General features: G+C 54.5%; 1 protein-coding gene across 1 annotated transcript in view; it reads left to right on the top strand.

Annotated features, from left to right (window-relative positions):
• The first annotated feature begins 2253 nt into the window (after window positions 1-2253).
• Window positions 2254-14721, top strand: part of LOC111161090 (phosphoinositide-3-kinase regulatory subunit 6) — a 31137-nt gene continuing 18669 nt past the window's right edge. The window contains exons 1-10 of the mRNA XM_022524573.1: window positions 2254-2259; window positions 2304-2394; window positions 6173-6304; window positions 6733-6824; window positions 7739-7807; window positions 8636-8768; window positions 9336-9405; window positions 10419-10602; window positions 13752-13917; window positions 14616-14702. Coding sequence (XP_022380281.1) covers window positions 2254-2259; window positions 2304-2394; window positions 6173-6304; window positions 6733-6824; window positions 7739-7807; window positions 8636-8768; window positions 9336-9405; window positions 10419-10602; window positions 13752-13917; window positions 14616-14702 — 1030 coding nt within the window. The remainder of the gene's footprint in view (window positions 2260-2303; window positions 2395-6172; window positions 6305-6732; window positions 6825-7738; window positions 7808-8635; window positions 8769-9335; window positions 9406-10418; window positions 10603-13751; window positions 13918-14615; window positions 14703-14721) is intronic.

The raw sequence follows: 14721 nt of genomic DNA, 5'->3' as shown, positions 1-14721 counted from the left end.
GATGGAAGAAAACTGTGAGCCCCATTACTCTGGCTGATGGTGTGTCTGGGTGCTGAGCCCAGATTTCAGTGACCAGCTGAGAGGCTGAGACCAGGGGATTCCCAGATGAGTCCTCGGCCCTGGTTGGAAGGGCATTCCGTGAGGTCCAGATGGTCAATATGTCAAGGTCAGAGAAATTTCACCCTCTGAAAACCAGGGAAACCAATGTACCCAGTGACATCCATCTGTACAGAGCTCGGGAGTCCCAAGTCTGAGTCAGAACACACACACAAACCAATCGTGTTCCTCTCAGTTGTTTTATGGCTCACCTGACATGAGGAAACGGGCCCTGGGGTTAGTGATTTTATAGCGATTTTAGAAGAGAATGGTCCAGAAAGTGTTTGTTGGTATTTGCCATTTCCATCCCAGGGAGGGGGAGCTGATTCTGACAGCTGCTATCCGGAAAGCAGAAAAGGACAATACTTTCCAGTACTCCAGTTTGAGGGGAACATCCCTTGGAAAGTACAAATTCAACCTCTTTGGTAGTAATTTTCTGGGTACCAAGTGACCCGAGTGTCCCTATAACCCTTGCATCTGGATGGACACATCTACCGCCTGCCCCAATTCCACTCCTTGGCTAAAGAAGGCTGAGGAAATACTTAGTTTGTTCCACCAGCCCTCTCCATCCCGATGCCTTGGGCCTCTGCGGGTGTGTTAGGAAGGGTGTCCTACTGTACAACCATGTGCAGAATGATTTGTCTTAAGGAATTTGCTCACATTATTATGAAGGCTGACAAGTCCCAAAGCCTGCAGTTGGCAAGCTAGGATCCAGGAGAGCCTATGGTATAGTTCCAGTCCAAAGGCAAGGAAAAAACCAGTGTCCTAGCTGGAAGGCAGTCAAGCAGGAAGAATTCCCTATTACTTGGAGGTGGGGCGGGTGTCAGCCTTTTGTTCTGTGCAGGCCTTCTACTGATTAGATGAGGCCCACCCACGTTAGGGAGAACAGTCTGTCAACTCAGTCTAGTGGTTTAAAAGCCTCATTCAAAAACACCCTCCCAGAGATACCCAGAAGAATGTTCGAACAAATATCTGGGGGTCCTGTGGCCCAGTCGAGGTGACCCATAAAAAACCGTGACAAATAGGTATGGGGTGACTTCAAGACAACAAAGACAGGTCTGCTTAGAAAAATCTTAGAAGATTTTATTCATGTCATGGCTGGACCCCAAGAGAGTTAGAGCCATGTTGTCTGCTGCCTAGTTCCCAGGGTCACGTTTCTGAAGAAATGCATACGTCTTGCAAAACAAGTGAAATACAGCAATAATAAAAATGAAACTTCCTCCCATTATGTTTTTTGAATCTCCTTCTGTCACCATGAAGCCAGGAAGGAGCCATTCTGACCCTGTGACCTTCATCCTTTATGCAGGGATAATCAGCCTCTGTGAGCATCTCGGCACCTGACTCCTTCCTTGACTAACAGCTCAATTGTCCAGAGCTCTCAGCTTAAGAGCTAAGACAGTAATTGCTACCCTAACTATCCATTAGAGTGTCCTGGGGAGCTATTAAAAAAGAAATTATTAGTCCCTACTCTCAGAGATCTGATTTAAGCTAGTTTGCTGGGGGGCTGTATGTTAGTGTTTTTTTAAAGCTCTCTGGTGATTCTCCTGTGCAACCAAGATTGGGAAGGAGAGAAAAGGCAAACATCCTACAAGGACTGTCTGGGACCACAGGGCAACACAGAGCTGGAATGGCCTTGTGCTGCTATAGCTTCGAATGGCCTGAAATCGAAGACTGGACCTTGAACTACCTTGAGAGTTGCGACTCTGTCCAGGCACCTTTATCTGGGGCATTGGCTTTTGGTATTCGAAGCCCAGATACGCATAGATAGACATATGTTGTTCTCCCTTTTCCGGCTAAGCAGGTGACTATAAGGGGACATAATAAGAGTGGAGCTTTAGAGGAAGAGCGTCCGCCAAAGGGACAGCTCTCTTCCAACAGCTCTGTGCCCTCACACAAATGCCAGCCTCATTTGTCCAGCTGTCAAATGGGACGAGAGCCTCCAAGGTCCTTCTGGGTCTGACCTCTGTGTTCGGAGAGGTAATACGGCACAAGACTAAGAGCTCTTGACTTGGAATCTACAAAGCAGAACAGGAAGAACTGTATTGCCCTGCTGAGCTCCCAGGGCTCTGCTCAGAAGCCAGTGAGATGAGATTCCAGAAAATTATCTGCGCGTCCGAGGGTCTGTCAGAAAGGCTAGCTGGTACACCCGTGACCCCGATGTCGGTGGGTTAGCACAACCGACGCTTACGTCTCACATCACCATCCAGGCTGGGCTCCAGTCCTTCAGGGATGTGCCCTCTCATGGCACCATCTCCTCCAACACGTCTTCCAAGGTCACCAAAGAACAGGAAGAGAGAGGTGGCGGATAATACAGAGGATTTTTTTAAAGGTTTTATGTATTTATTTGAGAGAGTGAGAGAGCGAGCACAAGCAAGGGAGCTGCAGACGGAGAGGGAGAAGCAGACTCCCCGCTGAGCGGGAAGCCCGAGGTGGGGCTTGATCCCTAGACCCTGGGGTCATGACCCGAGCCGGAGGCAGATCCTTAACCCATGGAGCCACCCATGTGCCCCAGTGCAGAGGATTTTATGTCATACGTTGTGTCCACCGCATTCCACTAGACAGGCTCAATGCGTGACGTCCATCTAGCTGCAGGGGATTCTGGGAAATGTAGTCTTCCCGGGGACCCAGGACAAACATGAACTCGGTTTGATGAACACCTCACATTGTCTTACCACACCTCCGTAAGACTCTCTGTGTGTATGCCTTTTATGTGCTATTTAAATGTGAGATATTAATAGTAACATGATGCCTAATAGTAATATCTCACATTCCTGGATGGAGGGGAAGGTAATAATTATGAATGGCCTTTATTTATTGGCTGTTCTGAGTCAAGAGTAATGTTAGACATGCATGTCATATACGAATAACCCTGAGACGCTTGAGGCACAAGAAATATCCTCTTTCTTTCGTTTGCTTAATCAGATCAAATCCAGCTTCAAGCTCTCATTTTCCAAGGTCAGTACAAATTCCAGAGTCATTTGCCTGGGCTGCCTGCCCCCTGTTTGTGATCTCATAAGCCCAGAGGTTACAAAGTCTTCATGATGGGAAGAGGCTGTGTCTTCAATCCACTGTAGCTGCCACACCCCCGTCCCTGAACAGGTTGGCCAGGTGTGCACGGTCCATAGGGAGAGAGAGGGTTCCTTTGGAGACATTCTAATGCGCTGGCAAAGGTGACCCAGGAGACCACAGCCGTGGCCCTCAAGCACCAAGTATAGTGCTCACCTGCCTTCGTCTGAGCTCTCAGCCAGCCCCCGAGGCTATGTCCCAGCCAGCCCCAATCTTTCTCATTCTTTGGGTCCCCATAACCCTGTGCTCTTACAGCCCTGGGGCATCCAGCCTCCCACCTCGGATTGCCACTGTCCTCAATAGCTACAAGCAGCAGGAAGCCTCCGGGTTCCTTTGAGACATTTCCAGCTCGGTTGTCTCAGTCCTAGAGCCAGGGGTCTCAAACTCAAGGGGCCAGGCACAGGGTGTCGATGAGCCAGACAAGGAGAGGGGGCCGCTGTGAAGAACCGGGGTAGCTGTGCCCCGTCGATTGTCACATGTGCGAAGAATGCATGCCTGGTGTCAACAGACTTTCCAGGGATGCCAGAAACCCAAACTTTCATGCAAAATCTCCTGATTTGTACATGTCAGCAGCTGATTTGATTTTTTTTTTTTCCCAAGACACTCTACAAGCCCAAACAAAACACGTCTGCAAGCCAGATGCGGACCAAAGCCTGAACGCTTGTTCCGGCCGCCCAGACTTTCGAAAACATACTTTATGTGGGGCTGTCTCCTGGGGCTATTGGCAACTTCTCTATTTTTCTCTGAAACATAAAAGCTTGACTCCTTGTGCAAGGCAGAGGAACCCAGGGCTCAGAAGACAAAGGCTTGGCTGCCCTTCTAGGGAGGGGCAGGGAGGAGATGATGACTATCATAGTTTGAAGTCTGTGCTGTCCACGGAGAGGCGGCTGGGGACGGAGGGAGACAGAAGGAAGGAAGGAAGAAAGGAGAAAGTAGACATAACAATGTTTTAAAAACTCTGCCTGCATTAACTCATTAAATCTCCATGTAAGGTTGGGGCGCCTGGGTGGCTCAGTGGGTTAAAGCCTCTGCCTTCGGCTCAGGTCATGATCTCAGGGTCCTGGGATCGAGGCCCACATCAGGCTCTCTGCTTAGCAGGGACCCTGATCCCGCCCCCCCCCCCACTCTCTCTGCCTGCCTCTCTGCCTACTTGTGATCTCTCTCTGTCAAAATAAGTAAATAAAATTAAAAAAAATCTCCATGTAAGGTGGACACAGGTAGTTAGAAAGGCAGCTTGTGACCAGCCTTCGTGCCAGGCTTCATGATTTCCTTGCCAGGGGGGCGGGGGGTGGGGAAGGGTGGGGGGTGATGCACAGCCCAGCAGAGTGGCGGGGGGAGAAACTTGAGCTGTGAGAGCCGCCCACTCTCAGCCTTGGGGAGACTCAGAAACAGACTTTGATGAGGTCCAAGGGGACCAAGTGAGCAGCAGGAGAAAGGTGGGGGTTTTTCGAGAAGCAGGGGAGCCCTGGCCAACTTAGCCGAGCTCATGCCAGAACCCCAGAGGGGTTCGGTCCCTGAGCACCAGTGCTTTGGCTGAACACGTTCTACCTGCTGATTCTTTAAAACATGTGATCTCTACCTGTATCCTTCCAAAGGAGTGCGAGGCAATTATGATGCAGGTTTCGTAAAACATAAAGCAAGAGCCCCAAAGAGGAGCAGAGAGGAGACGTCCCTGTCCCTGGAGATAAGCTGGTTTTTGAGGCTGGGCCCCCACTTTGTCAGTTTCCTGACAACCCAACAAAAGAGGAACCCCTGAGGCATGTGGTTGGTATTCTCTGACAACCAAAGGCACACTTGGCTCGTGAAGGAAGACAGACGCTTGGTGAGAGCCAGTCAGAAAGAGGAATTTATGGTGTGGGAAGTGTCTCTCATGCTTCCTGTTTTTAGTCTGGAGTCTCCGAGAAGCAGACCTCATGATGGGGTGGCCATGCAGGGCTTGAGGTGGGGACACAGCCCAGGGGCAGGCTACGGAGAGAGCGCTGATGGGTGTCCAGCTCCGAGGGAAGGAGAAAGAGTTGAGGTGCTCGTGGAAATGCATTCGACCCAGTTGTGACCAAGAAAGGCTCAGCAGTGTGGTTGGGGAGCCCTGAGCCCAAGTCAGGTGCCTCAAGGGTGCAAGTCTTGGAGGAGGAGTGTCACAGTGGCCGGGAGTGTGGCCCCGCACCAGGTGATGGGCTGCAGATGCCCAGCCCTGAGCGCCCCCTCCCACCCTGACCAGCTAACCTCTTCTTGCAGTGGGAGATGGGCCAGGGGCCTCCCCACCACTCCCATGCTTTCCGGATGTCAGTGGCTCATTCTTGTACCACACTCACGCTTTGACATGCCAACGGACCACAGCTGAAGAACAATCTCATGACACTGGTTTCAGTGGCAAAAGAGACTTCATTCAAGACAGTCACACCAGGGGACAGAGATGGGGCTCCACCCCAAATGACACAAAGACATCGGGGGAGTTACAAGCCCATGGATTGCAAGGGGGTGGGGCAGGTGGGAAATCAGTCCGAGGAGACGTGGGGCGTCTAGATTTGGCTAACGGTGTTCTGCTCAAGCTGGGCCAGGCCAGCGGGATGGGGTGAGGGACAGAACCGGGGCCAGGGCTGGGGTCTGGAGGGGAAGTTGGCTTAGCAAAGCCTGAGTTCAGTTTGATGAGGGGACAGTCTGTCGTTTCCTGTCCCATCCTTGATCTGACATGAAATTGACTTGAAATTTAGGAACACATATTTTTTTGAACACATAAAGATAAGTGCCTAATTATTCAGGTTTTAGGACTGCATGAGTGTCCCCTAAAACAGCCCTGTGAGCCACCAGTGGAATACCCACGGTGCTTTGGGGAACGTGGGTTTTACAGAGAACAGGGAGGTGCTGATGGAAAGGCTTATTGGAGAGCTGTGTGCTGGCTGCCTGCTCTAAGTTGATCACTTTGGGGCACCTCTTGGGGCTTAAAGAAGGGGTGAAAGATGGTCTCAGGGAGAGCAGACATGGGGGTGAGGGTGAGGCCGGGGTCGCTGAGCTCCAAAGCTCCTGGCCCAGTGCTCCCCCACCCACCCCTGCTGCCCAGATGCGGAGCTGGACCTCCAGCGGAGCGTGCAAGCTGTTCTCCGGGAACTCAGCCCCCATGCCCCAGCCCTGCAGAGCAACCAAGGTAAGAGCCAGCAGGCAGCCTCTGTCCCACTCCTTCTCAGCCACCTCCCCAGCTCCCCGTGCGAGCAAAATTCCTCTTGACTCTCTGGACCTGCACGACCTCCAGACACGTGGCCCCAGGTGCTGAGCTCCAAACATCGCCAGCCTGTAGGCCACACGCACACTCTGGCCCACTCATGTCCCACATCCCTGCCTTTCCACCCCGAGAATGCACTGTCCTTGACGGGCAGTGGAACAGAAATCCTCCACGTGTGACAAGCCCTCCCCACCGTGTCGCCAGAGCCAGACGCCCGGCTGAGGGGTCAGATCTGTAGTCAGTCAGAGTCACAGTGTGGGGCTCCAAGGGCTCAGGGTCCTGCTCAGGGGGATCCCCTCTAAGAGCTCCTATGCCCCGCCTGCGTGTGCTGGGGTCCTCTCTGTCCTGGCCAGGCATGTGGAGATGGTCCCTGCACAAGAAGGTCGAGAGAGATCCTGGGAAGAGTCCGGTGCTGGTCCGTATTCTGCTCAGAGAGCTGGAAAAGGTGGGTTCTTGGGTTTCAGGGAGGCAGGTGGGTGGTGGGGAGGAGGAAGAGAGAGGCCAAGCCAGCTGGGGCCTCAGTCCCATCAGTGCTGCATCCACCCTCCCCCCAACTGTGGTCCTTTGTGGACCTCCTGCGTGATTTTCAGCAGCTCTGTCTCCCTCCTCTACTTCTTGAAGGAATATTTTCTTTACGCTGACTCCCACGGTTTCATGTGACTTAGCGTATTTCAGAAAGAAGCTCTGTACCATGGCTACACATGGAAAACCCCCACTTGTGGGAACAGAAAATGCGGATAAACATAAATGCATACCTATTAAAAATGTTTCAAAATTGTTCTTGTAGGGGCGCCTGGGTGGCTCAGTGGGTTAAAGCCTCTGCCTTCAGCTCAGGTCATGATCTCAGGGTCCTGGGATCAAGCCCTGCATTGGGCTCTCTGCTCCTTGGGGAGCCTGCTTCCCTCTCTCTCTCTCTGCCTGCCTCTCTGCCTACTTGTGATCTCTGTCCATCAAATAAATAAATAAAATCTTTTTAAAAAAAAAGTTGTTCTTGTACCTCCCCAAAATGATCCCCTCCTCCATGCTCTGTGTTGTATCCATTTGGGAGATGCTGCTCTCGGGGCACCTCCATGTCGGGGGGCTGGCCTACTGCTCGGCACCAGCTCCTGCCCCGAGTGGATGCCCCCCACACCCCCAGGCTCTCCCAGCCCGCTCCACCCCCATGCTCCCTCCCCACCCCACCCCTTCCTTGCTGGGGCAGGCTGTGCCCTTTTCCCTCCCCTTGGCATGGTGAGATGCTTGCCTTTTACCCCATCTCCTGCCCACACCTACCCCCACCCAACCTGTGTTCTGCTAGGAGGTGGTGAGCCCACCTCGAGCCCCAGCCCAGTAAATGCCCCGTGGTCTCCTGTTTTCTAGGCAGAAAGCGAAGACCTCCGGCATGTCATCATTCCCTTGCTGCATACTCTGCTGTACGTGCTCACTAAGGTGAGCTAGAGCGGAGGGTCGGGGGCATCGTGGAACCCCATGAGCACCAGGGCCAGACACTGTCTTCTCCCTCAGAGGATGCCTGTCTCTGCGTGGGCGAGCCTAGAGCTCTTGGACTACCCGCCCTAAACTGGCTTCTCCACTCTAGCTGTGCCCTCGCCCTAATACACGGAGGGGTGTCCTGGGGCAGAAGTGGGGGAAGTGGGGGAGGCGGTGTGTAGAATGCACGAGAGCCTCGAATGTCAGAAGAAAGTCCTCGGGATTGCTTCTCTGTGCGCTGGGGGCCATCGCTGACCCTGTACAGAGGAGAGACAAGCCGTGGAGAAAACGTCTTGAGAACGGGAACCAGGAGCTGTGTATAGTCGCGGGGGGTGGGAGTGGGCAGCAAGGGGGATGAGGGGCGTGACGAGCAGTTCAGGGGCTGCTGGAATCCAGGAGCAGAATGGGGCTGAGCTCCAGCAGGGTAGGAGCCTGGGGGGTGGGTGGGGAAGGGGAGCCCCCGGGCACTGCGCTGTGAGCATCGTGGCCACGGGACAGCCAAGCTTGGAACCTGGAGCTCTGCAGGAATGAGGAAGAGGGTGCTGAGAGGGGTGGATTTGCTAGCAGAACAGGGGGAGATGGGTTCCCACCACAGTGAATTGGAGCAGGGTGTCAGGAGGTGTGTCATGGGCACTGGGAGAAGACGCTGGGGGTGTACGTTTGGGAGAGAGGTGTGAGCCCAGCTCTGGCTGTCAGACCCGTCCTTCCTCCTTTCCATCCCACTCTCCCGCCCCATCCAGAGCCTTCTGACCTAGGGCTCCAGGCACCTGACTCCTCCCTCCTACCCAGGCCACCGGCATCACAGAAGAGCTCTACCGGAGAACCTACAACTTTTGCACGAGGTTGCTAACCCTGCCCGCCCCCTACTGCACCGTAGCCTTGGATTGTGCCATAAGGCTGAAAACAGAGACTGCTGTCCCAGGTAAGAGCTGTCCCGGGTAAGTGCTGTCCCAGGTTAGAGCTGTCCCAGGTAAGAGCTTTCCCCAGTAAGTGCTGTCCCAGGTAATAGCTATCCCAGGTAAGAGCTGTCTTGGGTAAGAGGTATCCCAGGTAAAATCCTCGGGTAAGAGGTATCCCAGGTAAAATCCTCGGGTAAGAGCTGTCCCAGGTAAAATCTGTCTCAGGTAAGAGCTGTCCCAGGTAAGAGCCATCACAGGTAAGAGCTGTCCCAGGTAAGAGCTGTCCCAGGTAAAATCTGTCCCAGGTAGAATCTGTCCCAGGTAAGAGCTGTCCCAGGTAAAGTCTGTCTCAGGTAAAAGCTGTCCCAGGTAAAGTCTGTCCCAGGTAAGAGCTGTCCCAGGTAAAATCCGTCTCCGGTAAGAGCTGTCCTCAGGAAAGCGCTGCCCCAGTTCAGACCCAGCAGTAGCGTGTCATGGTCTTGCTTTCTGTCTGAGGTCCCTGGAGCTCTGAAGTCCCAGCACCTCCTGTGGAAGTGAGGAAGGAGGGCCAGGGACTAGGGGCTTGCTGGCTGAGGTGGTCTGCTTTGCAGGGACGCTGTACCAAAGGCTGGTCATTGCTGAGCAGAACCTGATGAATGAGCTGTACCCCTACCAGGAGAGGTGAGTGGCCCCAGGAAGGGTGCTACCTTCTGTCCCCTCTAGATGTTGGGACTCCATGACTGCTCACTGAGGGGGACCGGGCGGGGTGGGGATGAACCCCAGCAGAGCTTCCCGTCCATGCCATGTGTCCAGCCGTGGGGCGTATTGTCAAGGGTGGGCAAGGCCTGGCTTCTCTGGGGACTCCCCGGAAGCAGGGTAGGTCTTTCTTCTTGGGCTGCTTCTGAGCCATCCTGCTCCCATGCAGAAGGTGACATGGACACTGAGCCACTCTGGAGTTCTGTTGTCCCACCCCACCCTTAGCCATGATGCAGCATCAACCAGCCAGGCAGCCAGAGGCAGCCCTGGGGTATTTACAGCTCAGGCCACAAGCACACCATGGAATCTGGGGCTCTGGTCTGTGTGTGCCCGGCCCTTGATACAAGATTGAGCAAATGTCTGCTTGTAGTGTTGGGAAGAGGGGCTGATGGAGTGGGGGTGCCTTGCCTCCTGCCCTGCAGGTGCCACTGCTGAACTAGCCGCGGAAGGGGCAGATTGGGGTGCAGGGAGCTGGAGGGACCCAGAGGAGCTGGCAGCCGGGAAGGGGAGCAGGTGCGGGAGGCTGGTTTTTTGGGCGTGATCAGGCGATGGGAGGAGATGGGGTGCACTCAGGGTCCAGAGCGCCTTTGGGCAGGAAGGATTTAGGATCTGTCCTGGAGGGTGATGTCATCAGTGGGCCGCGGAGCTGGGGGAGGGAGCAGGATTTCGGTTGGGGTTACCTGGACATGAAACTAACCTAGCCCTCTCCCCAGCCACCACCCCAGCAGGGGGTAGCTGCTCCTACCTGCTCTGATCTGCCCCAGTCCCCACCGCTCCCTATTGCCACCCCCCCCACCTCGACTTTCAAACTCCAGGCTCCTGTGTTTGGAGAAACAAAACACCTGGGGGCTGCGAGGCTCTGACGGTGCCCCTCCGGGGGCTCTCCTCCTGGGGGGGGGGTCACCCTCACTGGCGCCCCCTGCCATCTCTGCCCTCAGAGTGTTCCTCTTCGTGGATCCGGAGCTGGTATCTCCCTCCGTGTGCAGCGCCCTGCTGCTGGAGATCCAGGCCGCGCAGGTGCAGCAGACGCCGGAGGCCTGCATGCGGCACGTGGTCTCCCACGCCCTGCAGGCGGCACTCGGGGACGCCTGCCACGCCAGCGCCCTGCAGAGCAAGCTGAAGGTAATCGCCCCGCCCCAGCCCTCCTGGGCTGCCGCCCACACCAGCGCTCCCACTCACCCTCCCACTTCTCCCGTTTTCATACCACCTTCCCCTCAGTCAAAAAGGGGGACACACTCACGGAGGAAGATCTTGGGTGGGGGGAATGCGCGTAAGCCAGAAGAGGAAACAAACCTCCCGCAGGCCTGTCTACCCAGACACACTAGCAGTGAACACTGTGGTCTGTTTCCTGAACCAGGCTGGCAGCACTCATCATCGTAGCTGCTGTGGAGTGAATGTCCGCTGTGTCCCGGGCACCGCGCTAAGCGCTTCACGTGTATCCCATCTTAACGTTGTGAAATGGGCGGAATGATCCAAACGGGCACAGAGAAGTTGCTGACCTGCCCGTGGTCACACAGATACAAACGGACTGAGTCAGGATTTGAACCCAGATCTCTGTGACATCAGACCTATGTTCTGCCGCTTCCCAGCCCTGCTCCCCCACCGCTCCTTTCTAACAAAAGGAGATCCCAAACTCTGTATATGGTTTTTATATACCGCATGGGTGTGTGCGCTTACATAATACCGGTATCCCCCATCCCACTGGAAATACGCCACATGGGAGTGTTTTCCCTTGAAAATATGTAGCCCTGATGGCTGCACCATATTCTCACCTCTGAGCGCGCTGTTAGTTATTTAACTCGCCCCCTGCTCCAGTCCGGGGCATTTCGTTCCTTTCTCACGCTCACCCCCTTGCATCCTAATCTCTCTGCCTGACTCAGCCTGGGCCGCTGTGCACAGCCAAGGCTCCAGTAGGTTAGAGATGCTCCGGCCACGGGCTGTAGCAGGTACAGGACATCTTTGAGGGGGACGGTGCCACCTGGGGCTGTGCGTCCCACACCGTGGGGTCAGGGGAACAGGAACCGGGGAGGCTGCTTTGCAAAGGCGGGTGTCGGGGATTTCCGGAGCGATGTGCGGATGAGGCCAAGCAAGGGGCCTAGAGACACAGCTTTGGGGGCCAGATGTCACTGAATCAGCAGTGGGACTGGAGACCAGCCGCATCTCCTCGGGGTCAGCTGTCTCTCTTGTCTTCAATCTCCTGAGCCCCAGAAGGAGTTTACCCACAGCTGATTGTGTAGGAATCGGAGTTGTCCTGAATTACCATGAGGGACCGGACCTTTTTACTTCCTCCCACATCTGCTAGTTATTGGGAGTGGACTGTCCTCGGGAGCAGCGCGTGAGCGTGGAGGTGGCTTTCTTCAGGGGAGACCGACTTTGGCAAGAGGTTCAGCTCACCGTGGACAGCTGTCATCGCTCCCAGTAGCAGGGCTCGGGTGTGTCTCAGTCCTGAAAGTGGGGGATCTGGGTAGCCACGTGCATTTATCACATCACACGGTGTCAGAGCCAGAGTCATTACAGTGGCCCATAAGACCCTCTGAGCAAGTGCCCTCAATTATATCCTCTGGCTGTTTTCCCTCAGTCCCCCCGCTCCCGCCCCGCCACTGAAGGAGCTCGTCTCCTGGCTTAGAGGATGTGGGGTTCTAACAAGGACACAGGCAGACCCACCTCCATTCTGGGTTAGAGGTCTGCCAAGGAGGGTCGTGGCTTCCTGATTAAGAGAGAGCACGTCATTCTGACCAGCTGGGACTCCAATAAATGTTTGCAGAACAAACAAATAATGCAATTAGAGGAACATATGAATCTGATTGGAAAAGCCCTCAGGGTCCGTTTCATCTTGGTGCTTAATTTATAAATACATTAAATATTTACTGAGCACTCACGACATGCCAGGCCGTGTTCCTTCTGGATGCTGGGATCCAGATAAAAATTCCTGTCCTTGGGGAGTTTATATTATAGTGTATCTCTTTCTTTTTCTGTGTGTGTGATAATAAATAAAATGTACAGTATGATAAATAACAGCGAAAGGGGGAAATGTGCAAAGAAGGATGTGAAATTGGGAGGAGAGGCTGAAATTTTAGATCATGTGATCAGGGAAGTCTCCTTGTCAGGTGACTTTTGAGTCAAGTCCTAAAGGAAGTGAAAGAGCGAGCCATGTGGATATCGGAGAGAACGTGCAAGCATTGGGAACAGCAAGTTCAAAGGCCCTGGGGTGTAAGCATGTCTGGTGTGTTTGAGGAACAATAAGGAGACCTGTGTAGCCAAAGCAGAGTGGAAGAGAAGGAGAGTATGGAAGATGGAATCAGAGAGCAAATGAGCTGGTGGGACAGATGCTGTGTATACTAAAGGAAGCAGGAAGCAGCCGTGCTTGAGAACATGGAATGCACAGAGAGAGGCTTCCAAAACCTGGTTCCGTTAATTTCCATTAAGGAGAAGGGCTCAGCATGGTGCTTTACCCCTAACTTCTTTAACACTAACTTCCCTCTTTTAAAGAGAGAAGGCAGCAGAGGTACCTGGGTGGTGCAGTTGGTTAAGACCCAACTCTTGGTTTGGTTAACGTCTGACCCTTGGTTTTGGCTCGAGTCGCGAGCTCAGGGTTGTGAGATTGAACCCCACAATGCCCTAAAGTGAGCCCCTGGTGGGAGCCCCACGTCTGCTTACGGTTTTCACCCCCTCTCCCCGGTACTCATGCATGAGCTCTCGCTCTAAAATAAATAATGAATCTTTTAGAAGGAGAGAGAAAGAAGGCAAGCTCTAAGCTCTAAAGCTCGGCAGGCCTCAGTACCTGGCTAGAATTTAATAATAGTGCCTTGTGATTGTTAATATTCATCTTAGTTATTACAAGATTCCCTGAGGCACTAGCCTTTTTATATAGATAGAGCAGCAACATAAATTGTCCCTCTGAAATAATTTTGAACCAAAAAGAGTGAGCTGACTGGAAGACAAATGGCAAGTAAATACCAGCACGGTATGTCAAGATAGCGCAGGAATGACAGAAGTCCAGGGAATAATCAGCAGCTGTTTTCTTGAGCAACTACTCTGTGGTTGAAGATGTTCTAGGGGCCCCGGGTGCAGCTGTGACCAAAGGCCTGCCTGCCCGGAGTTTGCATCCAGGACGGTGATCCCTGCCCCTCTGGGGTCCAGACTTTGCAGGGAGCCTCGGTGTGAGGGACAGGAGGGACCGGCAGGTGTAAGCAGCTTCAGGCAACGTCAGAGTTGGGGTGGGTGGGTGGGTGCTGGGCCGGGACCCAGGCTCTGGCGACCCTCCCCGGCAGGCCTGCCCTCGCCGAGCCCTGGAGTGCTATTTCCACGCCGTGGTGGCCGCCGTGGAGCAGATGGCCAGCGAACCCAACCCGAGCCGGGAGGGACACCTGGAGAGGCTGGAGGAGATTTACTGCGGGCTGCTGGGGCCGGCGGCGGCCGCCAGGGGACGCTGCTGCGGTAAGCAGGCGGGGGCAGCGAGGGCCCGCAGGGGGGCGCCAGAGAGCAGCGCCGCACCTGCCACGCGGGGCTGAGGCGGGTGGGAGCCTGGGGACTTGGAAGGTGGGGGCTGAGAAGGTGGGTGACTTGGTCACAATGACAGCTAACCCTGCCGGGCACCTCCTGTACCCCAGCTGCTGTTCGAGGCACCTGGCATATATTTGAATATTGCATGGATTTATCCTCAGAGTAAACTTCTGAGATAGAAATTACTGTGCCCCTCGTTTTACAGACCAGAAGCCTGAGTTAGAAAGAGGCTGAAGGATCTCGCCCAACATCACCCAGTTCCTAAGAATCAGACCCAGGCTGTGTTACAGAAACACAGCAGCGGGAAAGGCATCCTGGCCTGGCTGTACTTCTGGCTTGGGGTTAGGAAGAAGGGACCCACCGTGGGAGGAAAGGTCCCGAAAGACACTGAGCTGGTCTGTGAAATGTCCTAACGGTCGAGCCAGGAAGTTTGGAGGAAGCAGGGGGCCGCTCAACAGCCTCGGGCAGGGAGGGGACAGGTGCGCTGTTGGGCCCTGGGTGAGCTGATGGGACAGAGTGGAAGCCTGGGCTGGACCATGTGGGAGAGAGGGTCTTTGCACCCCCTCTGGGCCTTACAGGAGCTGGAGCGGGGAGGGCAGAGGGGAATGCCACAGCCCTCCTCCTGCCTTCAGGTGACCCCCTGCAGGACCCACAGCCAAGCATCCCTCTGCCCAGCCCCCACATCTCCTTCCACCTGTGGACCGACGAAGAGCAGCTCTGTGAGTCCCGTGCCTCGCA

The sequence above is a fragment of the Enhydra lutris genome, unplaced genomic scaffold (genome assembly GCF_002288905.1).
Source record: "Enhydra lutris kenyoni isolate GAN:26980312 unplaced genomic scaffold, ASM228890v2 scaffoldscaffold82, whole genome shotgun sequence".
Classification (NCBI taxonomy): Eukaryota; Metazoa; Chordata; class Mammalia; order Carnivora; family Mustelidae; genus Enhydra; species Enhydra lutris.
Note: the sequence above shows the minus strand (reverse complement) of the source record. Positions and strands in the feature narration are given on the sequence as shown.